A 22,520-nucleotide genomic window follows, 5' to 3' on the forward strand; every position below is an offset into this window, starting at 1 on the left:
AGCCCCCCCCACTCCACCCCACCCCACCGCACTAGAGTCTCAAATGCAGTTTTATAAGAAAGTACTGTACTAAAAAATGTCAAGGAACAGATAAGTTTATATTTATTTATTTATTTATTATATATTTTTGAGATACGGTCTCACTCTGTCACCCAGGCTGGAGTGCCCTGACACGATCTTGGCTCACTGCAACTTCCACCTCCCAGGTTCAAGCGGTTCTCCCACCTCATCCTCCTGAGTAGCTGGGATTATAGGCATGTGCCACCACACCTGGCTATATTTTTGTATTTTTGTAGAGACGGGTTTCACCATGTTGGCCAGGCTGATCTTGAGCTCCTGACCTCAAGTGATCTCCCAACCTCAGCCTCCCAAAGTTCTTGGATTACAGGTGTGAGCCACCACACCCAGCCGGGAACAAATAATCTTTACCTTAAGGAATTGTTGCAGAAAATGGTAAAAGGAAAAAGACTTTTCTTCGCTTTATATGAACAGTATAACCACGATTCAGTAAATTATAGTCCTATTTGGTTTATGAATTTTAATGCAAAAATCTTAAATGAAATATTAACTTACCAAATTCCACAGTTTATCAAAAATAATAAAATATGATCAAGTGAAGCAATGCAAGGATGAAATGATATCAACAATTTTATTAAGGTAACTTACCTTTATAATGGAGTGAAGACAAAAGGAATGTGACTATCTCAATAGATTAGAGATAGAAGAAAATCACAATAAATGTCAAAATATTTCTAGTAAAAATTATAAAATAGCCTTTAACAAGGCTACAACAAACATAATGTTTAAATAGAGAAAATTTCTAAGCATTCCTTGTAATACTGGGAACAGTGTAAGAATACTCACTATCATGACTATGAACTGTTTAATGTATACAGGAGGACCTAACCAATGGGTAAACATAAAAAATAAATGAGCATAGGTATTGCAAGGAAAGAGAATAAAATGTTATTATTTACAGCTGACAAAATCATTTACATAGAAAACACAATAGAATCAACAGGTAAACTAGTAGATCTAATGAGAGGGTCAACATTTCACCAACACCATAGCCTATTAGAAAAGAAATAAAACATAAGATATCATTTACAGCAACTAGAAATAGGAATTAATCTAACAGAATATACAAGACTTCGGTTGTGAAAATTTATGACTCCATGAAAGGGCAAAAAAGATGACCTGAGAACATGGATGTGGCATGTTTATGCATGGGAAAACATCACAAGAATGTCAGTTCTCTCCTATTTACAAATTTGTTGCAAGTTCATTAAAAATTCCAAAAAGAGGTTTTAAGCAATTTCATGTATTTATTATAAAATGTATATGGAAGAATCAAGGTCCATGAATACCTAAGTCGGTTTTGAAAAGTAAAAGATGACATCTGTCCTACCTACCAGACACAGGGGTAGTAGCCATAAATTGCTGTGACCCCAAATCTTACAATGGTCCACACTTTGGGACTCCAGCCACAGTGTCTGTTCATCTGTTCATATTACCTCTAAGTCTAGAGCTCCTCTCTTTTAAAACTCTGAAGATAAGTCCAGTGGGGTGAAATAAATTACTACAATTTGATGATAGGTAAGAGAAAGGGCATAGAATTTGGTACATTTCAAACTAACCAGGTCCTAATTCACATTTTGAACTAGCAGAAAAATTCAGCAAATCAATTTCAATAAACCTTAAAAACCAGTTCAACAAACCTCCCTCAGCAATGTGCTTCCAGTCAATTTCTATGAACTAGGCACAGCTCTGGGCAGCACAAGTTCCTACACACTGTGGAAGATACAAGGGAGACCCAACCATGCTTTGATGGCACTTAGAACCTAGTTGAAAACAGAAATCACACTTAAAGTATTTTAGAAATCTCCACATACATCACTGTACAGAACCACATTCACGCTGTTGAAATGGGTGATGCATAAGTGGAATCAAGCAAAACCAGGGAGAAAGTGTGGCTGGGGCAATGCTCACCAGGAAGTTTAAGATTAGAAAGAATCAGGAGGAGAGTAGCCCAGGCTGGAGGGAGAAGGGTGCACATGGGGGTCCAGCAGGTACAGAGAAGGTGCTGATATGTATGCATCTCCATCACTCCCATTCCCTCACCTTCACCTGACACAAGCAGGCTCAACAGAGAGGGCAATGTCTGTCATCCCACCCAACCACATAGACAAAGAAACTAAGACCTGGAGATGGGAAGAAATGTGTTCAAAGTCACACAGCCACAGGACTGGAACTCAGGGCTTCAAACTCACAGACAAGTGTGCCCCTCCTCTGTATGAAGCTGCCCTTCTGACTGCATGGTCTGAAGGAGGGTGTCAACCATGATGCAGGGCAGTACCTTTAACAAGTCAAGGGGAAAAGGTTCAGGCTGTCCCATTCCAAGAAAGAAGAGTGAAACTGGAGAGGGTTTTGAAATTGCTCCTGGTATATGTCTGGGAGGCGGGGATGTGGAGAGTGACCTCTGGTGCTGGTGGGCAGAACATCTTCAGTTACACAACCAGGAGAGTCTGAATTGTCCACTAGAGTTTGGTGCTCTGGACCTATGCCTGCAGAAGTGGGTCATCAGTGAGAACTGTTACTCATCTCTTCAACTTGCTTTGTCCGGCAGCCTTATCTTCAAGGCAAGACATCCACATAATCGCTGTTACTGTTCTTTGGAGGGAAAAAAAAAGCAGACCAGCCATGAGACCACACCCAGAAGTCATATCAAACAACCCCACTCAAAGGAAAGAAGACCCCTCCCCAGGCACACAGCCAACTTGATGCCACCTGAAAGTTATTATCTTTAAAGGCTGGGGTACTACAGGGAGCCCTCCTAACAAAATAGGGGATCTCTTTATAAGTCAAGCCTCAGAGCTTCCAGCACAAGTGTCCATTCACCAGCAAGAAACCTGCACCTCCCTTGGAGTAAGAGCATCTGAAGCTTCTTCTAAGGAAGCAATGGGAATGGGAGGAAGAGGTTGATGGGGAAGATTTCCTCTTCGGTAGCTGAGAATTTTGGAGCCTGCTGTGTCAGCACTGACCCGGCATGGAAAGTTGATGGAGTGAGATTCATGCCCAGGTCTTGGGGAAGATTTCTGAGGATTCTCCTCCTGGGATTTATGATTCTTTATTTTATTTATTTATTTTTTTGAGATGGAGTCTCGCTCTGTCACCCAGGCTGGAGTGCAGTGGTGTGATATCTGCTCACTGCAAGCTCCGCCTCCTGGGTTCACGCCATTCTCCTGCCTCAGCCTCCTGAGTAGCTGGGACTACAGGCGCCCGCCACCACGTCCGGCTAATTTTTTTTTTTTTTCGTATTTTTAGTAGAGACGGGGTTTCACCGTGTTAGCCAGGATGGTCTTGATCTCTTGACCTCGTGATCTGCCCATCTCGGCCTCCCAAAGTGCTGGGATTACAGGCGTGAGCCACCGCACCCGGCTATGATTCTTTTTTCATTGTTGAGACAAATGCTACCACCACCCCAACCAGTCCCAGCAACTCATCTGGGTTTGCCTAAGGCCTACAGCCAGATACATTCCTGGGTTTCTAGATCTGCCACATTGTATACTTTTTATTCTATAAATTTGGGGGGAAAAGTAGCTGTGGGACTACATCTGCAGCTGGACCTATAGAAAGTGATTTTTTTGTGTCCATGAGTACACACTGCCCTTCATGGGGATGGGCGGACAGGGACACAATGGTAGGGAAGGGAGTTGTATTTTATGCCTAGCCTTGCTGGGGAGATGAGAAGCCGGCTATGGCAGCCTAAATGGTGACTTTGCTGCAGGCAGAGTAGAATGGGATGGAGTGATCGCAGGCTCCCAGAGAACTCTCTGTTCTCTGTCCCTCTCCCTAGGGAGGACATCTGATCTCATCCCATCGCCTGCCACTGATAACTGCCATCCCTTTCACTGAGAATATAACCACTCATTCCAACATGGGAAAACAGGATTAAGACCTAAGTGTTTCTGGAAGTCTGAGTTAAATTCAAACAACATTGCAACTGATAGTAAATTCTTTCCTGAGAGCAGATTTCAAGGGTGTGGGTAAGGAAGAGTAGCTGCTCGTGATATAATTTGAGAGGCTTTGGCAGGGATTCTCTGCACTCAGATTTACTGACGACCTCTCATTTTCCACCATAGCTTAATACCTTTAAAAATGTATCTGACATAATTTGACACCCAGCACTTTATAAATGAATGCTTAGCAAATATTGAGCAAAGTGTAACAGTATACGCTTTGGGGAGGGCTTGAAGTGCTAAAGTGATTTTCTCATTTGAAAACCTGCCCATTTGCCCATTTATTCTCAAACTTGAATCATCTGCGCAAGGTCACAGAATGAATTTGAAGTCAGCTGTCTGCCCAGGAACCACTCTTGCTATCCTGGCTGCAAACGCAGCAAGCTCTCTGTCTTGGCCCTCAGGGACTAAAAGACAACACTTCTCAACAAAATGGAAATTGCTCTTAGTAGGATGAAGCTTTTCAGAGATAATGTCACAGAAAAGAACATTTGTCTGTATTGAGTTTACAAAGTAAGGCATTGGTGGAAATAGGATTAAGATTCCTTTCTGACCCCCATGTGAGAGATTTTACCATAAATGTTTCCAACTCTAATTTCAATCCTTTCCATCTCAAGCTGGGGCTGGTTCTCTTTATTGGCTTTAAAAGGTGAACCACCATCCCCTGATTTGGTTTTTCAAATTTGGAGATCAGTTCCTTTAGGCTTGGAAAGACCTGTTTTGGAGAACCTTCTGCAGTCTGCAAAAATACAAGAAAGGAAATCACTCATTATCATGCAATTGTGTGTGAAATGTGACACTTCTCAAAGCAGTGGTTTTTCAGGGCTGCCCTTCTATGAGCTGAAAAACTGAAAACCAGTGGCTGGAGCTCACACCACTTCCAGTTCACAGAAACTCTCATTTCTAAGGCCAACCTCTGACTTGAGCCACTCTGAGTAAAGAGGATTTGCAGTCAAGGGATCCCAGTGCAGTCCATAGTATCGAGTGAACCCATCCTTGGCAAGTTATCTGGGGCAGTTCTCGCAGATACACTGTGAAGGGTCCCCCTCTAAGGGCTTATGTCTGTACCTACAGGCAGTCTTTGCTATCTTAGGGGACTATCGGAAGTGGACTTCTGATGGGAATGCAAAAATGCAATTTAAAAAAAAAATTCCAACTGTTATTTTAAGTTCAGGGGTACATGTGCAGGATGTGCAGGTTTGCTACATAGGTAAACGTGTGCCACAGTGGTTTGCTGCACAGATCATCCCATCACCCAGGTATTAAGCCCGGCATTCACTAGCTATTCTTCCTGATCCTCTCCCTCCTCCCAACCTGAGCCCTCCAACAGGCCCCAGTGTGTGCTGTTCTCCTCTGTGTGTCCATGTGTTCTTATCATTCAGCTCCCACTTACAAGTGAGAACATGCGGTATTTGGTTTTCTGTTCCTGCATTAGTTTGCTAAAGATAATGGCCTCCAGCTCCATCCATGTCCCTGCAAAGGACATGATTTCATTCTTTTTTGACTTAAGCTCCTTTCTGATCCCCATGTGAGGGATTTACCATAAATGTTTCCAACTCTACTTTCGATCCTTTCCATCTCAAGCTGGGGCCGGTTCTCTTTATTGGCTTTAAAAGGTGAACCACCAGCCTCTGATTTGGTTTTTCAAATTTGGAGAACAGTTAGGCTGCTTAGTATTCCATGGTGTATATGTACCACATTTTATTTATCCAGTCTATCACTGATGGGCATTTAGGTTGATTCCATGCCTTTAAAATATGCAATTTGTATACTTGATGAATTTAAAATATGCAGTTTGTATACTTGATGAATTCACAATCTCCAAGTGAGCAAAACAAAACCAAAAAAGTCCCAATGTAAATAGAAAGTGGGAATGGCAGCACAACTCAGTTAAGTTGTAAATAGTTGTTTTCTGTTTACCAGCTATACACCACGTACTTTTTTTTTTTTTGAGACGGAGTCTCACTCTGTCTCCCAGGCTGGAGTGCAGTGGCGCAATCTCGGCTCACTGCAAGTTCCGCCTCCCGGGTTCACGCCATTCTCCTGCCTCAGCCTCCCAAGTAGCTGGGATTACAAGTACCCGTCACCACACCTGGCTAATTTTTTTTTTTTTTTTTTTGTATTTTTAGTAGAGACATGGTTTCACTGTGTTAGCCAGGATGGTCTCGATCTCCTGAGCCCATGATCTGCCTGCCTCAGCCTCCCAAAGTGCTGGGATTACAGGCGGCAGCCACCGCGCCCGGCCCACCAAGTACTATTTTCTAATATAACCTTTTAGAAATAATTTTAAAATAAAAAGAATTTTCTGGCTAGGCACAGTGGCTCATGCCTGTAATCCCAGCCCTTTGGGAGGCCGAGGTGGGTGGATCACTTGAGGTCAGGAGTTCAAGACCAGCCTGGTCAACATGGCAAAACCCCGTCTCTACTAAAAATACAAAAAATTATCTGGGCATGGTGACAGACGCCTGTAATCCCAGCTACTCGGGAGGCTGAGCCAGGAGAATCGCTTGAACCAGGACGCAGAAGTTGCAGTCAGCCAAGATCACACCACTGCACTCCAGTCTGGGTGACAGCAAGACTCTGTCTTATACACCCACACACACATGAATTTTCTTCCTCTACTCTTGTGTATTTGGTTTTCTTGATCGTCACTCTGGTTTTCATATGGCCACGATGTCAAACTAGAGAAAGGGGTGGCAATCAGAATGTTTTCTGATATGCAGCCTGATTAACCTCTGTATTAGAGGTACAGGCTGACATCAAAGTCATCTGCAAGGAGGTTCCTTTAATGCAGTCACTTCAACAAAAGGCATCATCACTGCAGGCTTCTAAGCTCAGAGCTGCTCCCCAGTGAAACGCCTCTTTGTGTCTGAGTTACAAATGATTTGGGTGTCTCTCTCTATTTTGTCCACACAAGAGACAAAACAGGGTACTGAGGAATTATCCAGAATTTCCCAAAGAATAAACAGAAAAAAAATGTTTTAAAATAAGTTGCTTTTTATAAGACATTTTATCTTGAAATTATTTCAGACATAGCCAAGTTGCAAAAATCATTTTTAAAAATTACCATAGGCCGGGTACGGTGGCTCATGCCTGTAATCCCAGCACTTTGGGAGGCCGAGGCGGGCGGATCATGAGGTCAGGAGATCGAGACCATCCTGGCTAACACGGTGAAACCCCGTCTCCACTAAAAATACAAAAAATTAGCCGTGCGAGGTGGCGGGCACCTGTAGTCCCAGCTACGCGGGAGGCTGAGGCAGGAGAATGGCGTGAACCCCAGCGGGTGGAGCCTGCAGTGAACTGAGATCGTGCCACTGCACTCCAGCCTGGGCGACAGCGAGACTCCGTCTCAAAAAAAAAAAAAAAAATTACCATATATTTCACCCACACCCCAATGTTAACATTTTATTATATTTGCTTTTTATTCTCTTTCCAAATATATACACATATATTGTGCATGTATATATGCACATATATATAAGCTATTTTCAAAGTTAATTTGCAGACATAATATCCCTTTAAATACTTCAGTATTTCTTCAAAAGTAAGGATATTACATAACCATATTACAATGATTAAAATCAGGAAATTAACCTTGATACAGTACTATTTGTTAATCTTATTCAAAATTTGAATTTATCCAAATTTTGCCAACTGCCTCAATAATGTCCTCTATAGCAAAAGAAAAATAATATAAGTGAGGTGTTTGGGGATCATTTTATATTCTAGTCTCTTTCAGATATTCAGAGTAAACATTAATATACTGAAGATTCTTAGAAATCTGTAGTCTCCTTAACCTTATATGTAAGTGTTTGAGAAAGATTATTTTAGGATTCTCTGTTAGCAATTACAATTCAATTATGTTTATTATACTCTACTTCTTAAGCCAGAGAACTAAATTTAAAAGAAGCAAAATGTTTTTCTGCTTAGCTCTCAGTAAACCAGAAAAATTAAACAAACCCTATGACTTTCAGCTATCTGATGCTTCCCACCATATTTTCATACAACTATTGGGCACACTTGACTTCCTAAACGCTCTGACCTCTTTCCACCGTCCCTTTCTAGTTCCATCCTGCATCATTGTTGAGTCTTCTAATTCAACGGAGGTTTTGCTTGGAGTCCAGGCTGGTGTATTTGACCAGTGGAGGAGCCAGTGGAATAACAGTGAGGGTTATTCAAAAGTAGAACCCGGCTGGGTGCCGTGGCTCACGCCTGTAATCCCAGCACTTTGGGAGGCCGAGGCCGGCGGATCCCGAAGTCAGGAGATCGAGACCATCCTGTCTAACACGGTGAAACCCCGTCTCTACTGAAAATACAAAAATTAGCTGGGGGTGGTGGCGGGCGCCTGTAGTCCCAGCTACTTGGGGGGTGGGGGCTGAGGCAGGAGAATCGCTTGAACCCGGGAGGTGGAGGTTGCAGTGAGCCGAGATCGCGCCACTGCACTCCAGCCTGGACAACAGAGCGAGACTCCGTCTAAAAAAAACAAAACAACAACAAAAAAAGTAGAACCCAAGCCTAGAACCTTCCTATTTCTCTTCAGGGAAAACCAGGTTAACTCCATCTGACTCTCATCTCTGCTTTGTGCTTTCCTTTTTAGAATGCTTTCGCACAGTCGTGGCTCAGGTGAAAGACATGTTCCCAGATTCTTCTCCCCCAACTTTTGTGGTGTTGTTGCTGTCGTCCTTTTTGTTCTTACCTGTATCCTGTAATACCCATGTTTCTCTCTGAAGATTCGGTATGTGTAGACAATATTTTTAAACCTGTGGAAAAAATGACTTGTGAATCATAATGTTCTACGCAAATCCAGGTAACATCTATCGTTATATTTCATATGCAATACCTTTGTTAATTTTCAATCCTAAAAAAACTCTTTTTTTTTTTTTTTTTTGAGACGGAGTATCACTCTGTCACCCAGGCTGGAGTGCAGTGGTGCGATCTCAGCTCACTGCAACCTCCACCTCCCGGGTTCAAGCGATTCTCCTGCCTCAGCCTCCTGCGTAGCTGGGATTACAGGCACCCACCATCATGCCCGTTAGAATGACTATTATCAAAAAAGACAAAGGATATAGAGAAAGGGAAACCCTTGTACAATGCTGATGGGAATGTAAACTAGTATAGCCATATGGAAAACAGTACGGAGGTTCCTCAAAAAATTAAAAATAGAATTACTGGCTGGGTGCCGTGGCTCACGCCTGTAATCCCAACACTTTGGGAGGCTGAGGCGGGCAGATCACGAGGTCAGGAGTTTCAGACCAGCCTGGCCAACATGGTGAAATCACGTCTCTACTAAAAATACAAAAATTAGCCAGGTGTGGTGGCATGTGCCTGTAATCCCAGCTACTCGAGAGGCTGAGGCACGAGAATCGCTTGAACCCAGGAGGCGGATGTTGCAGTGAGCCAAGATCATGCCACTGCACTCCAGCCTGGGTGACAGAGCGAGACTCTGTCTGAAAAAAAAAAAAAAAAAAATATATATATATATATATATATATATATACATATAATTACTATATAACCTCACTACTGTGTATATATCCAATGGAAAGAATCTAGTATGTTGAAGAAATATCTGCACTCCCACTTTTATTGCAGTATTAGTCACAATAGCCAAGATATGGAATCAACCTAAGTTGATTAATACATGAATGAAGAAAGTTACACACACACACACACACACACACACACACACACACTGGAATATTATTCAGCCATAGAAAAATAAAGTCCTGTTACTTGCAACAACATGGATAAATCTGGAGGATGTTATCCTAACTGAAATAAGCCAGGCACAGAAAGAAAAATACCACATGGTCTCACTCATACATGGCATCTAAAAAAAGTTGATATCATAAAACTAAAGAGTAGAATGGTAGTTCTCAGGCACTGTCAGTGAGAGGGGGAGGATTAGGGAGATATTGGTCAAAGGATACAAAATTTCAGTTAAACAAGAGATCTATTGCACAACATGATGACTATAGTTAATAACCATCTATTATATTCTTAGGCAGGGCACAGTGGCTCAAGCCTGTAATCCTAGCACTTTGGGAGGCCAAAGTGGGTGGATCACCTGAGGTCAGGAATTCAAGACCAGCCTCGCCAACATGGTGAAACCCTGTCTCTACTAAAAATACAAAAATTTGCTGGGTGTGGTGGCGGGCACCTGTAATCCCAAGTACTCAGGCAGCTGAGACAGGAGAATCGCTTGGATGCAGGAGGTGGAGGTTGCAGTGAGCCGAGATGGTGCCACTGCACTCCAGCCTGGGCGACAGAGTGAGACTCCATCTCAAAAAAAAAAAATAAAATAATAACCATATATTATATTTTTGAAAAATGCTGAGAGGATATTTTAAGTTTTCTCACTACAAAAATGATAACTTGATGAGGTAATGCATATGTTAATTAGCTAGATTTAGTCATTCCACAATGTATATATAAAACATCACATTGTACAAAATAAGTACATATAATTTTATCTATCAAATAAAATGAAATGAATTAGATTGTATACTTTAAATATGTACAGCTTATTTTACTTGAATTAGACTTAAGTTTTTAAAAATAAAACAAGTAAAATCTGCTGTTGAACCTCAATAAAAAAAGAAAAGAAAATACATGGATGGCAAATAAGCACTCGTAAAGATACTCAGTATCATTAGTCATTAGTGAAATGCAAATTCAACTCACAGTGAGATACCACTACACACTTACTAATACAGTTAAAATGTAAAAGACTGACCATTCCACATGTTGGTAAGGACGTGGAGCAATCAGAACTCATGTAATGCCCATGGGAATAGTGAGGCAGCATGATCACTTTGGAAAACGGTTTGGCAGTTTCTTAAAAAAGATAAGCCTACATAGAACACACAACTTAGCTGTTCCAATCCTGATTATTTACCCAGGAGGAATGAAAGCATATGCCCACACAAAGACTTAGTCACAAATATTCATAGCAACTTTAGTTGTAATAGCTATAAACGAGTAAGCAATTTGGGATGCATCCGTACAATGGAGCACTATTCAGCAATGCAAAAAGATGAACTATTGATGCATGCAACCACATAGATGGATCTCAAACTAATTATTCCGAATAAAAAAAGTCAGATAAAAATGACTACATATTCTATGATTTGATTTTTATTAAATTCTGGAAAAATACACATTAATCTATAGTACCAGAAAGCAGTTTGTGGTGGCCCAGAGCCTGGGCATAGGTGGAAGATATGGTGACGAGAAATTACAAAGGGGTGCAAGGGAAGTTTTGGAGGTGATAAATATGTCCATTATCTTGGTTGTGTTAGTTTCATAAGTGTACATACATATGTCAAAATCCACCAAATTGTACACTTTTTATTTTATGTCAATGATACCTCAATAAAGCTGTAAGACATATTCATGGCATAAAGAGGTAGATGAATATAATTTATCTTTCTAATATATAAACTAAATTTTAATTCCTTATACATATATGCTTTTGCTGCTTTCATGATTGGTTTTTGGCATCAGATAGAAAAAGTGTTTTTTATTTTTGCAGTTATGTTCTCAATAAATATATGGTGCCTTGACTCTCGGTGTGAGACTGATACCCAGTGGAGCCTACCTTTTTGTTTATTCTGTGGGAATCATTGTCGTCATTTATGAGAAATACACTGGACTTATAAAAATCATTTAAAAATCTTAGGCATTAATTTCTCAGTTGAGGTTCAAAAAGGCTGGAATACAGGACCTCTAAGATTTCCCATATCTTTGAATTGTTTTACTCTATCTATTTAGCTTTCAAAGTGATCATTCCATGAGGTGCTGTGCACGGATCTCTGAGTCCTTGCTCAATGCATGAACAGTCCACAGATTAGCATGGTCTCATGTTGTGGCCATTGTTGTGGGGAAACTTGTTTGCGTTCGAGTTTTTATTTTAACTAACCTTCAAAAGATCAGTTGAAGGAAATGGAATCAACTGCACCCTATAATATCAACAATGTGTTCTGCACTTTTCCGTGCCATGATGCAAGTGGGGAACCCAAGTCAATAAAGAAATATTTTAAGACTTTTGACCTCTGGCCTTATCACTGCTCCTGATCTCAGTGTATCTTGGTGCAACCTTTTGTGGTACTAATTTGTCAGTGTGCATGAAGATTTTTAAACATCTAGGATTTTATCCTAACTAGAAGCAAACTTTCACAGATGTAAGTACAAAAATGTTAATCATTCCAAATTACACTGAGTCCACTGGAGTAAATTGCAAATGAAAATTGAAAATAACCTAATGTATGATATGTATACATTATGATATATCAAATCCATAAAATACTAAGCAGTCATAAAGGGATGACCTGCTTTCTTTGACGGGGAAAGAGACCTACAATTATGGAAAAAACAGGTTGCAAGTGATCATGTATAATGAACCATTTGTGTACATATATTGGTTTATAGATGCACAGAGAAAAGTCTGGAGAGATGTATGCCAAAATATTAAAAATGGTGATTTCAGAGTGGTGAGACTGATATAATTTCTGTTTTGTTTTTTATACCTTTCTCTATAATTGATTTTTTCTAAAATGAACTTTCATTAGCTTGATAAACCACCACAACAAAATGGATCATTTCTTTTCTTTTTTTTTTTTTTGAGATGGAGTCTCGCTCTGTCACCCAGGCTGGAGTGCAGTGGCGCGATCTCGGCTCGCTGCAAACTCCGCCTCCCGGGTTCACACCATTCTGCCTCAGCCTCTCCGAGTAGCTGGGACTACAGGCACCCGCCACCACGCCCGGCTAATTTTTTTTTGTACTTTCAGTAGAGACGGGGTTTCACCGTGGTCTCGATCTCCTGACCTCGTGATCCGCCCTCCTCGGCCTCCCAAAGTGCTGGGATTGGATCATTTCTTTTCTTTCTGTACTCTACAATCCTTGCAAAAGTCTCAGAATCTGAGACTCATGACTCTCAAGGCAATAGACAGACATTGCCATTATTCTTCTTAATGAGAGCACGCAGCAGGTTAGGGCTCAGGTCTTCCTCACCTACAGCCTTCCTATGGCTTTGCAACATCCTCCTTTTCTTCACACTTGCAGATGAACCCTTTGCACCTTCTAATATCTACTCCATTTAATTCTACTGATAATAAAGGCAGACTTAGTTTAGACACTCACAAAGTCACACTACACAGACAACTTTTTACATACTGGAGTTTTCTAGACACTCTGTTATATTGTAAGATCAGAAAACATTTCCTGGCCACCATTACCACATAGCTTTCTGGTTAGTGCCATATGCTGCTAGGTCAGCTGTCTGTGACTTCCTTCCTTTATTTCTAACTTTCCTCACAGTATTTTCATCACTAGATATTTAGCTCTGTGAAAGTGCTGAAGTATCGGGGGAACCAGCCCCCAATATTTCAACGTAGGTTCTTTTCTATTTTCCCTAAGTGTCGGCCAGTCTGAGAAATAAAGGGAAAGAGTACAGAACAGAGAAATTTTAAAGCTGGGTGTCCAGGGGAGACCCATTTTAATGCAGCAGAGAAGAAGGGGACACTGCATATCAGAGTCCACTCCCAAGCCCTCAGGTCCCCTGCTTGGGCATTTATAACACAGATCCAAGGTGATTACCTGAAATATATTTCAGTGAAGCTGGGGACACTGGTAAGAGAGGGAATGTAATAACATATTAGCAATTTGGCCCTAGGCAAGCTATTAAATAAGAAGCTACAGTTTATTTTCTCACAAAATAGTGATCATGTCACCTACTGCAAAGGGATTGCAAAGGACAAATAAGATAATGCATGTACCATGCTTAGCAAAATGTTTGGTTCATAGAAAACACCTACATGGTAACTTTTTCTGTTTCAGTGAAGACAAGCAGGCTAACACTTGTATCATAATAGTAATTCTTGCTTTGCTTGCAAAGGGTTGTATCTTGAAGGCTGAATTGGTTGACGTGACCTCTTCAGAGAAACCTTTCCTATACCCAGTGGAAAGCAGCTGCTGTGTCTCTCCCTGTCATATGACTCTGTTTCATTTTCATCATATTTTCTCCCCTTACTGAAATTAACTTCTTGAGGGCAGAAACATTGCCACTAGTATTTATCACTGTATTACCAATGCTTAGGACCACGCATGGAACATAATAAGCGCTCAGTATATGCTTGTTGAATGAATGAAGGTTCCACTCATTCTCCTAAAGTCTCAGCTCCAATATCTGGTTCTCCCCTTTTTGCTGTCAGCTCTACAGTGCCCTAATGATAGTCCAATCATCACAATTATCACGTGCATCACAGTGTCTGTTTACTTCTTTATTTTCCCCACTAGGCTCTGAGTTGTGTTGAAGGCATCAACCAAGTGTCTAGCACACAGTCTGACATGTGAGAGAATTCAAATATTTGTTGAACAACTAAAATTTAATAGTCCATACTTATCTGTATGATAATACGTTTTTACAAGGCCCTATGAGGAGTGTAGCTTCAGGGGTCACTTAACCTGAGCCTTAAGCCTGAGGGTGAATGAAATTTTTGTTTGCCTTTCAGTGACATGCGTAGGGAGGTGGGTGAGACTTGATCATGTGCAAGGGCTTAACAAATATTTATTTTTGCCTCTTCACTTGATTTATTTTCATTTTTTAGCTTTTCTTTTCTTTTCTTTTCTTTTTTGAGATTGAGTCTTGCTCTGTAACCCGGCTGGAGTGCAGTGGTACGATCTTGGCTCACTGCAACCTCCGCCTCTTGGGTTCAAGCAATTCTCCTGTCTCAGCCTCCTAAGTAGCTGGGACTACAGGCGCGTGCCACCACACACAGCTAATTTTTGTATTTTTAGTAGAGATGGAGTTTCACCATGTTGGCCAGGATGGTCTCGATCTCTTGACCTAGTGATCCACCCACCTCGGCCTCCCAAAGTGCTGGGAATACAGGTGTGAGCCACCACACCTGGCCCATTTTTTAGCATCTCTTAGTGACCTTTGCTTTAGACGAATATGCAAGATGGGCTGATGCACCACAAAACAGTTGAGAATAAATATGAATTTTCAGAGAGAATCCCAATATAGGCTGGGTGCAGTGGCTCATACCTGTAATCCCAGCACTTTGGGAGGCTGAGGTGGGTGGATCACTGGAGCCCAGGAGCTTGAAATCAGCCTGGGCAACACAGCGAGACCCCATGTCTACAAAAAATTTGAACATTAACCAGGCATGGTAGTGCACACCTGTAGTCCCATATACTCAGGGAGCCTGAGACAGGAGAATCTCTTGAACCCAGAAGGTTGAAGTTGCAGTGAGCCATGATTGCACCACTGCACTCCAGCCTGGGAGTTGGAGTGAGACCCTGTCTAAAAAAAAAAAGAAAGAAAGAAAGGAAGAGAATCCCAATATTGACCATACACCCTGAGATCCTGACCAAAGTCTGTCCTTGCACCTTCTTCTTTTTTCCCTTCCCACTGCTTGCCCCAGCACAACTAGCTCTTCACCATCTCCCGTCCGGAGGCACAACAGTTTCTGTTGCCATCATTTCCCAGCTTCATTGTGTTCGCCATATCAGATTGAAGTTCCTAAATTCACCAGTCTTGTCACTTCCCTGCTCAGAAACCATCCATGTTTCCCTGTTATCTATAGAACCATTCTTTTAAAACTCCATGATCTTATCCCACCCTCCTTCTCCAAAAGCTGGTTTCCAAACTACATTTTGGGAACCTTGTATGTAAATCCTTTAAAATATCCCACTTCTAGACTCCTGTTCCTACCTCCTCCCCTTCCTAAAATGCCCTCCATCCCATTTACATGTAACCAGATCTTATCCACTCTTTGTTTATTTTATTTTATTTGAGATGGAGAGTCTTTCTCTGTCTCTCAGGCTGGAGTACAATGGCGTGATCTTGGCTCACTGCAACCTCTGCCTCCTGGGTTCAAGCGATTCTCATGCCTCAGCCTCCCGAGTAGCTGGGATACAGGTGCACCCACCATGCCTGGCTAATTTTTGTATTTTTAGTAGATGGGGCTTTCATTATGTTGGCCAGGCTGGTCTCGAACTCCTGACCTCAGTGATCCACCCACCTCAGCCTCCCAAATTGCTAGGATTACAGGCATGAGCCACCGTGCCTGGCCAATATATATTTTTCTTTAAATGGCACTGCTGGATGTAGGTATGAGAGAAATAGCCTGTATCTCCTGTACCATTTAAAGAAAGAAATATGTCCCTATGTATTCTATTAGTAATGACAATCACTTTTGTCTATAATCAGACTTCTGAGCCTATTCCAAGGCCCATTTGTGTACTTCCTTGTAAAATTCAGTTTTAGCAAAGAACCCTACTAAGTCAGTTTGGCAAGGACCCCTCACCCTAGCTATCTGATCACTGTTGGATTCTGATCAGATTCCTCATCCTCCACCATCCCCCAGGCAACATCTGATCACCCTGGCCTGTCTTCAGCTACAATTCTGTTACGCTGGTTTAGCCAGAATCCACTTTACCCCTGATGTTTCCTCTGAGTAATTTTCTATCTACTGATGGCCACACTGCTCCTTGGCCATAAATTCCCACTTGTCCATGCTGGATTCAAAGTTGAGTCCAATCTCTCTTCTGCACCGCAAGAGCTCATTGCAGTTGTCCCTGTACCTTTGTGATGATCCTGAATAAAGTCTTCCCAACCATAGTTTAACAAGTGACATTGAGTAATTTTTTTCTTTAACAAGAGACACTTGGATTTTAATTTCTGTTACAGGTATAATAAAAGGTTCAGTGGTCCCTACTTCACAAAGAGGAACATAACATAAAGATAGGAAGTTTCTAGTGATTTCTGTTCAGGATTGCTTTCTAAACTGGGCATAAACAATTTCCTTCAGCTGGGTCTCTTTGATACTGTGGCCTGGAATTTGTTTTTCTTTTTCTTTTTCTTTTTTTTTTTTGAAATGGAGTTTTGCTCTTGTTGCCCAGGCTGGAGTGCAATGGCGCGATCTCAGCTCACTGCAACCTCCACCACCCGGGTTCAAGTGATTCTCCTGCCTCAGCCTCCCAAATAGCTGGGGTTACAGGCATATACCACCACACCTGGCTAATTGTATTTTTAGTAGAGACGGGGTTTCTTCATGTTGGTCAGGCTGGTCTCGAACTCCCGACCTCAGGTGATTCACCTGCCTCTGCTTCCCAAAGTGCTGGGATTACAAGAGTGAGCCACTGTGCCCAGCCACTCTTTTTTTTTTTTTTTTTCGGACAGAGTCTCACTCTATTGCCCAGGCTGGAGTGCAGTGGTGCAATATCAGCTCACTGCAGCCTCTGCCCCCTGGGTTCAAGTGATTCTCCTGCCTCAGCCTCTCAAGTAACCAGTATTACAGGCGCATGCCACCACACCAGGTTAATTTTTGTATTTTTGGTAGAGATGGGGTTTTGCCATGTTGGCCAGGCTGGTCTCAAACTCCTGACCTCAAGTGATTCGCCTGCCTCAGCCTCCCAAAGTGTTGGGATTACAGGCATGAGCCACCATGCCCGGCCTGGAATTTCATATTTAACTTAGACTCTGGAAATTCCAAATGAGTTTTAACACAAACAAATTATTTGAGAAATACAGGTCTCTGTTTCTTTACCTATGAAATGGTGACTGCTTATGCTTGCCTTTATAGACTACTAGGATGAAAGGAAATGACGAATATTGAAGTTCTTTACAAATCTAACAAAATGTGAAATATGATTGTATTTATAGTTTACGTATTGCAAGCGGATGCTGCAGAATAAGTCTTTCAGATTGAAATTTCTTGAAGAACCCCTAGCCTTTTCCATACCAAATAAACAGATCTCTGGAGGACAGGACCTCTGACATTTGTGCCTTCTCTCCATCCCCCTGTACCCCTATACTTCCTGCAGCCCTTCCCTTCACCACCACCATATCCCTCCTGCTGCTGCAGAGTCTGCTTGCAGGGCCTTTACACCAGGGAGAGCAGGCAGATGGAGGAGCATGGACAGATACATTCCTTTCCTGGCAGTGTCCATTACTTCTCACTCTACTCATTGAGACTCCAAAGTCAGAGGGAAATACTGAGGGATATGAATTCCTGTACTGTGTGGCAGCCATTGCCACATTCAACATATGATGTCAGATGTGTGCAAGATGAGGCTACTCACGAGACACAGAGGCACAGGACTCCTGGCATCGACTCGCTGTCTCTTAACAGAAAGTTGCCATCCACCCCTTCCTTGAGCAGCAAGGTCTCACAGTCTTGCTTGGTCAGACGTCCGTGGTAGTAAGGCAGATCCATGGAGAACCCTCTTGTATCCCAGACAGCCCTGTTGGCCTGAAATTCACCCCCAAGTGAAGGGAAAGCTCTGAGGAGAGATGTGCAAGCAGCTGTACCTCCTGTGGAAATAGCTCTTCCCCTAGTGGTCTGTGGGACTCTGCCACCTTCACAAGATTCAGGAAATGAGGAGGGCGGGGTGATAAAATGACCAACAGTTTTCACCCTCTAAACGGCCCACATGTGACTCACAGAAGTAGGTAAAGCACATTTAAACACACAATGGAATCAGTGATGCTCATGGCTAGGGAGGCAATGCTGAAGTCAAGCTTCCTGGAACTGTGTTGCAGCCTTGTATATTACCATGGACTATCATCACCTTCTTTGGCTACAGGTATCCTTTCCAGGAAGCACACCACTGCTTTTGCTGTAATGGTACCCATTTTCTGCTGAAGTTGCCTAGGATTGGGCTATGCTTAGCTTAGACTGGGTGCTCAAAAAGCATTTGGATGCTGAGAAAATTGATATGCTCAGATACAATGGGAAAACTGAAAGGGTGGGATTTCCATGGATCAAATGACACTAAAAATGGAAGACATTAATGGGAATAAAAAACAGTGGGACACATTTTCTTAATCCAGTCTATCGTTGTTGGACATTTGGGTTGGTTCCAACTCTTTGCTATTGTGAATAGTGCCGCAATAAACATACGTGTGCATGTGTCTTTATAGCAGCATGATTTATAGTCCTTTGGGTATATACCCAGTAATGGGATGGCTGGGTCAAATGGTATTTCTAGTTCGAGATCCCTGAGGAATCGCCACACTGACTTCCACAATGGTTGAACTAGTTTACAGTCCCACCAACAGTATAAAAGTGTTCCTATTTCTCCACATCCTCTCCAGCACCTGTTGTTTCCTGATAGACTGGATTAAGAAAATGTGGCACATATACACCATGGAATACTATGCAGCCATAAAAAATGATGAGTTCATGTCCTTTGTAGGGACATGGATGAAACTGGAAAACATCATTCTCAGTAAACTATCGCAAGGACAAAAAACCAAACACCGCATGTTCTCACTCATAGGTGGGAATTGAACAATGAGAACTCATGGACACAGGAAGGGGAACATCACGCTCCGGGGACTGTTGTGGGGTGGGCGGGGGGGAGGGACAGCATTAGGAGATACACCTAATGCTAAATGACGAGTTAATGGGTGCAGGAAATCAACATGGCACATGGATACATATGTAACAAACCTGCACATTATGCACATGTACCCTAAAACCCTAAAGTATAATAAAAAACAAAAAACAAAAAACAAAAAACAGTGGGACACTGTGGATGAGGACAGCCCATTCCATGGCTAAAGCTCCCAGCCACTGGTGAAAAACGGCCATTTGAACACCCTCAAGCATTGTTCCTTTTGGAGAAAGGGCTGGTGTAGGTGGGAGGGGTATCTGGGTATACTCATATATCTACAGAAAATCACTATATATATCTCAAAAATGTTATCTTTGAAAATAGAACTATGTGCTAATGATTCATCTCTACTTCTCTTAATTTCCTCTTTTTTTTTTCCTTCATCTCCATAGTATCTGGAGATCTTATCTAATTCTTAACCTAGATGTTTATTTCACCTTGCTACTTTGCTTACCAGCTGTTTACTCACAGTTGGGTGTATCTTCTATGGAACTTCCTTGTAACAGGTCTTTGTTCTTCCTTGGAATTCACACTCTTTGCTTTTGGCATAGTGCAGTTTCACTGATCAAGGAACTTGTTATCAGAGAGATATGCTTTTAAATAGCAACTTTTCTTCTGTGGTTTTGGACAATTCATTATTCAATTCTCTGGAAACTATAGCAGTTGAAGACAGACTTGTTAATAATGAAAAAAGAAATTTGGTAATTCTTGTGAATAAATTCACAATTGTGGTGTGAAGATGCTTTTTGACATAAGAGAGGAAATAAATGAAAGCATGCTCAGGGTCTTGGTCATCACAGGGGCTTGCTTGCCCTTTTTCCTGTTTCAAAATCCAATCCTCACAATAAAAGAAATGCAAATTACCTCCATGCTGAGATAACAACTCTCAACATATACTGGTGAAAATCAAAAGTTTGAAAGCTTACTGGGTTGGTCATGGTGAAAGAAAATAGAATATCTTGTACATCATTAGTTGGAATAAAAAATAGTTACAACTATACTAAAAGATGGTTTGGCTAGATCTTGCAAATTTATGCATGACTTCACCATCTGATAGAAAAATCTCAGTTCTAGAAATCTATCACAAAACTACACAGGCAGAATTAGAAAATGACTTGTGAATAAGGTAGTATTTTTTAATAGAAAAAGATTACAAACAACTCAAAGACTTGTGAATAGAGGGATAGGTGAATAAACTGTGATTCACGTACACAATGGAATATTACTATAGAATAATAAAATGGGATGAGGAAGATCTCTATATGCGATATACAATAATCTTCAGGATGTATTTTTAGGTGAAAGCAGCAAGATGCACAATAGTATATAGAGTATGGGGGATATAAATAAATATATACATTTATATATTTGCTCATATTTAAAAAACAAACAAAACAAAACCCACTGGAAGAACAAAACTAAAACTAATTAAAACTAAAAACTTCTGCCTCTAAGAGGAGAGATAAAACATGCACAGAGGCGAGACTTCTCTCAGTAAAACTTGCTGTAGAGTTGTTGGTTTTTTTGTTTTGTTTTGTTTTGTTTTGAGACAGAGTCTCACTCTGTTACCCAGTCTGGAGTGCAGTGGTGTGATCTCGGCTCACTGCAACCTCTGCCTCCCTGGTTCAAGCGATTCTCCCACATCAGTCTCCCAAGTAGCTGGGACTACAGGCACGTGCCACCATGACTAGCTAATTTTTATACTTTTAGTAGAGACAGGGTTTCACCGTGTGGCCCAGGCTGGTCTCAAACTCCTCACCTCAAGTGATCTGCCTGTGATTGTGTGTGTGGTTCATTATACTGATGTCTCTTTTTGCATGTGTTGGAAAGTTTTAATAGTAAAAATATCTTCCCATTCCCATATTATTCTGATCCTATGTCACCTTTGAGAATATCTCCACAGTACACAGGAATATCTTCAATTTCTTGCATGGGTCCCCATTCTCTCATCCACAGAAACAAAAACCTAGCACCATGTTTGTAGAACATGACCCTATTCTTCTGGCCATGGTTGACTGGATCAAGGATAGGCCTCCGACCTAAGATGAGTTAATCACAGACCCTTACCCAGGAATTTAGAGAAAATGGGGAAATGAAGGAAATGAGAGAGAGAAAGAGAGAGAGAGATGAAAGAAAGAAAGAAAGAAAGAAAGAAAGAAAGAAAGAAAGAAAGACAAGAGAAAGAGAAAGAAAGAAAAAGAAAGAGGAAGAAAGAAAGAAAGAAAAGAAAGAAAGAAAGAGAAAGGAAAGAAAGGAAAGAAAGAAAGAGAAAAAGGAAAGAAAGTGGGCAGGGGGCTGGGATTGGTAGGAAATCGGAATGGAAATTAATTCTCTAGGAATGGCTGTGTAACAGGTACATTTTTACACTGTATACTGGTGGCCATATCCCAGCAAGCTGCCAGGAGAAGAGAACTGGCCTGCAAAATGAGGAATGAAGTGGACACGTGAAAAAAAGCAGAGTCAAAAGATAGTCTCACTTGGATTTCCCACGGGTTTTCATTCCAGGATTCAGTGATTTCTGAGGTCTGGCTACATGCTTGCCCTTGAGTATTTTCGTCATTTTAACAGATGTCCCTTTTGTCATAAGCTAGTTGGCATTTGTTTTTGTTATTTTCTACTAAAGATGTCAAATAAATCCAGCCTTACAGATAAAATTCTGTTCTCAAGACCAAGGAAGCATGAGGCCAAATGTGAATCACAGTGTTGTTATGTGTGAAAAGTCACATAGAAACTGGACAGTGTGGTGTCAACCCCAGAAAGCCCAAGACCACAAGATCATCACTGACCACAGCAGCATGGCAAATGCTTGTGTTGTGCTTGTTAAAAGATGCCTGATGGAGGGCGACAGTGTAGGACCTCCTGCGTCATTCCTACTGTCTTATCGTAGGAGTAGCACTTTGTCTATCTCCTTAAAGAGCTAACTCATTGCACCACCATCATTCATTGAACATACTTTATAGTGGGACCCCAATATTCTTGGAATCTCCATGACTCTAAGGGCAGAACTGCCTATGTGAGAGGCAGTGTGGTATGGGGGATTCAGCATGAGGCCTTGACACCTGTTCATTCTTGCACTGCTACAAAGAAACACCTGAG

General features: G+C 41.6%; 1 protein-coding gene across 1 annotated transcript; it reads right to left on the reverse strand.

Moving 5' to 3' along the window:
- Positions 1 to 630: 630 nt before the first annotated feature.
- Positions 631 to 18,361, reverse strand: SH2D1B (SH2 domain containing 1B). Its single transcript, XM_063627195.1, has 4 exons — positions 18,108 to 18,361; positions 8,716 to 8,779; positions 4,594 to 4,758; positions 631 to 2,670 (listed from the first exon to the last, which is right to left on the reverse strand). Exons 1-4 carry the CDS (start codon positions 18,239 to 18,241, stop codon positions 2,635 to 2,637), a joined length of 399 nt encoding a protein of 132 aa, XP_063483265.1. The 5' UTR covers positions 18,242 to 18,361; the 3' UTR covers positions 631 to 2,634.
- Positions 18,362 to 22,520: the final 4,159 nt, after the last annotated feature.

The sequence above is a fragment of the Symphalangus syndactylus genome, chromosome 12 (assembly GCF_028878055.3).
Source record: "Symphalangus syndactylus isolate Jambi chromosome 12, NHGRI_mSymSyn1-v2.1_pri, whole genome shotgun sequence".
NCBI lineage: Eukaryota > Metazoa > Chordata > Mammalia > Primates > Hylobatidae > Symphalangus > Symphalangus syndactylus.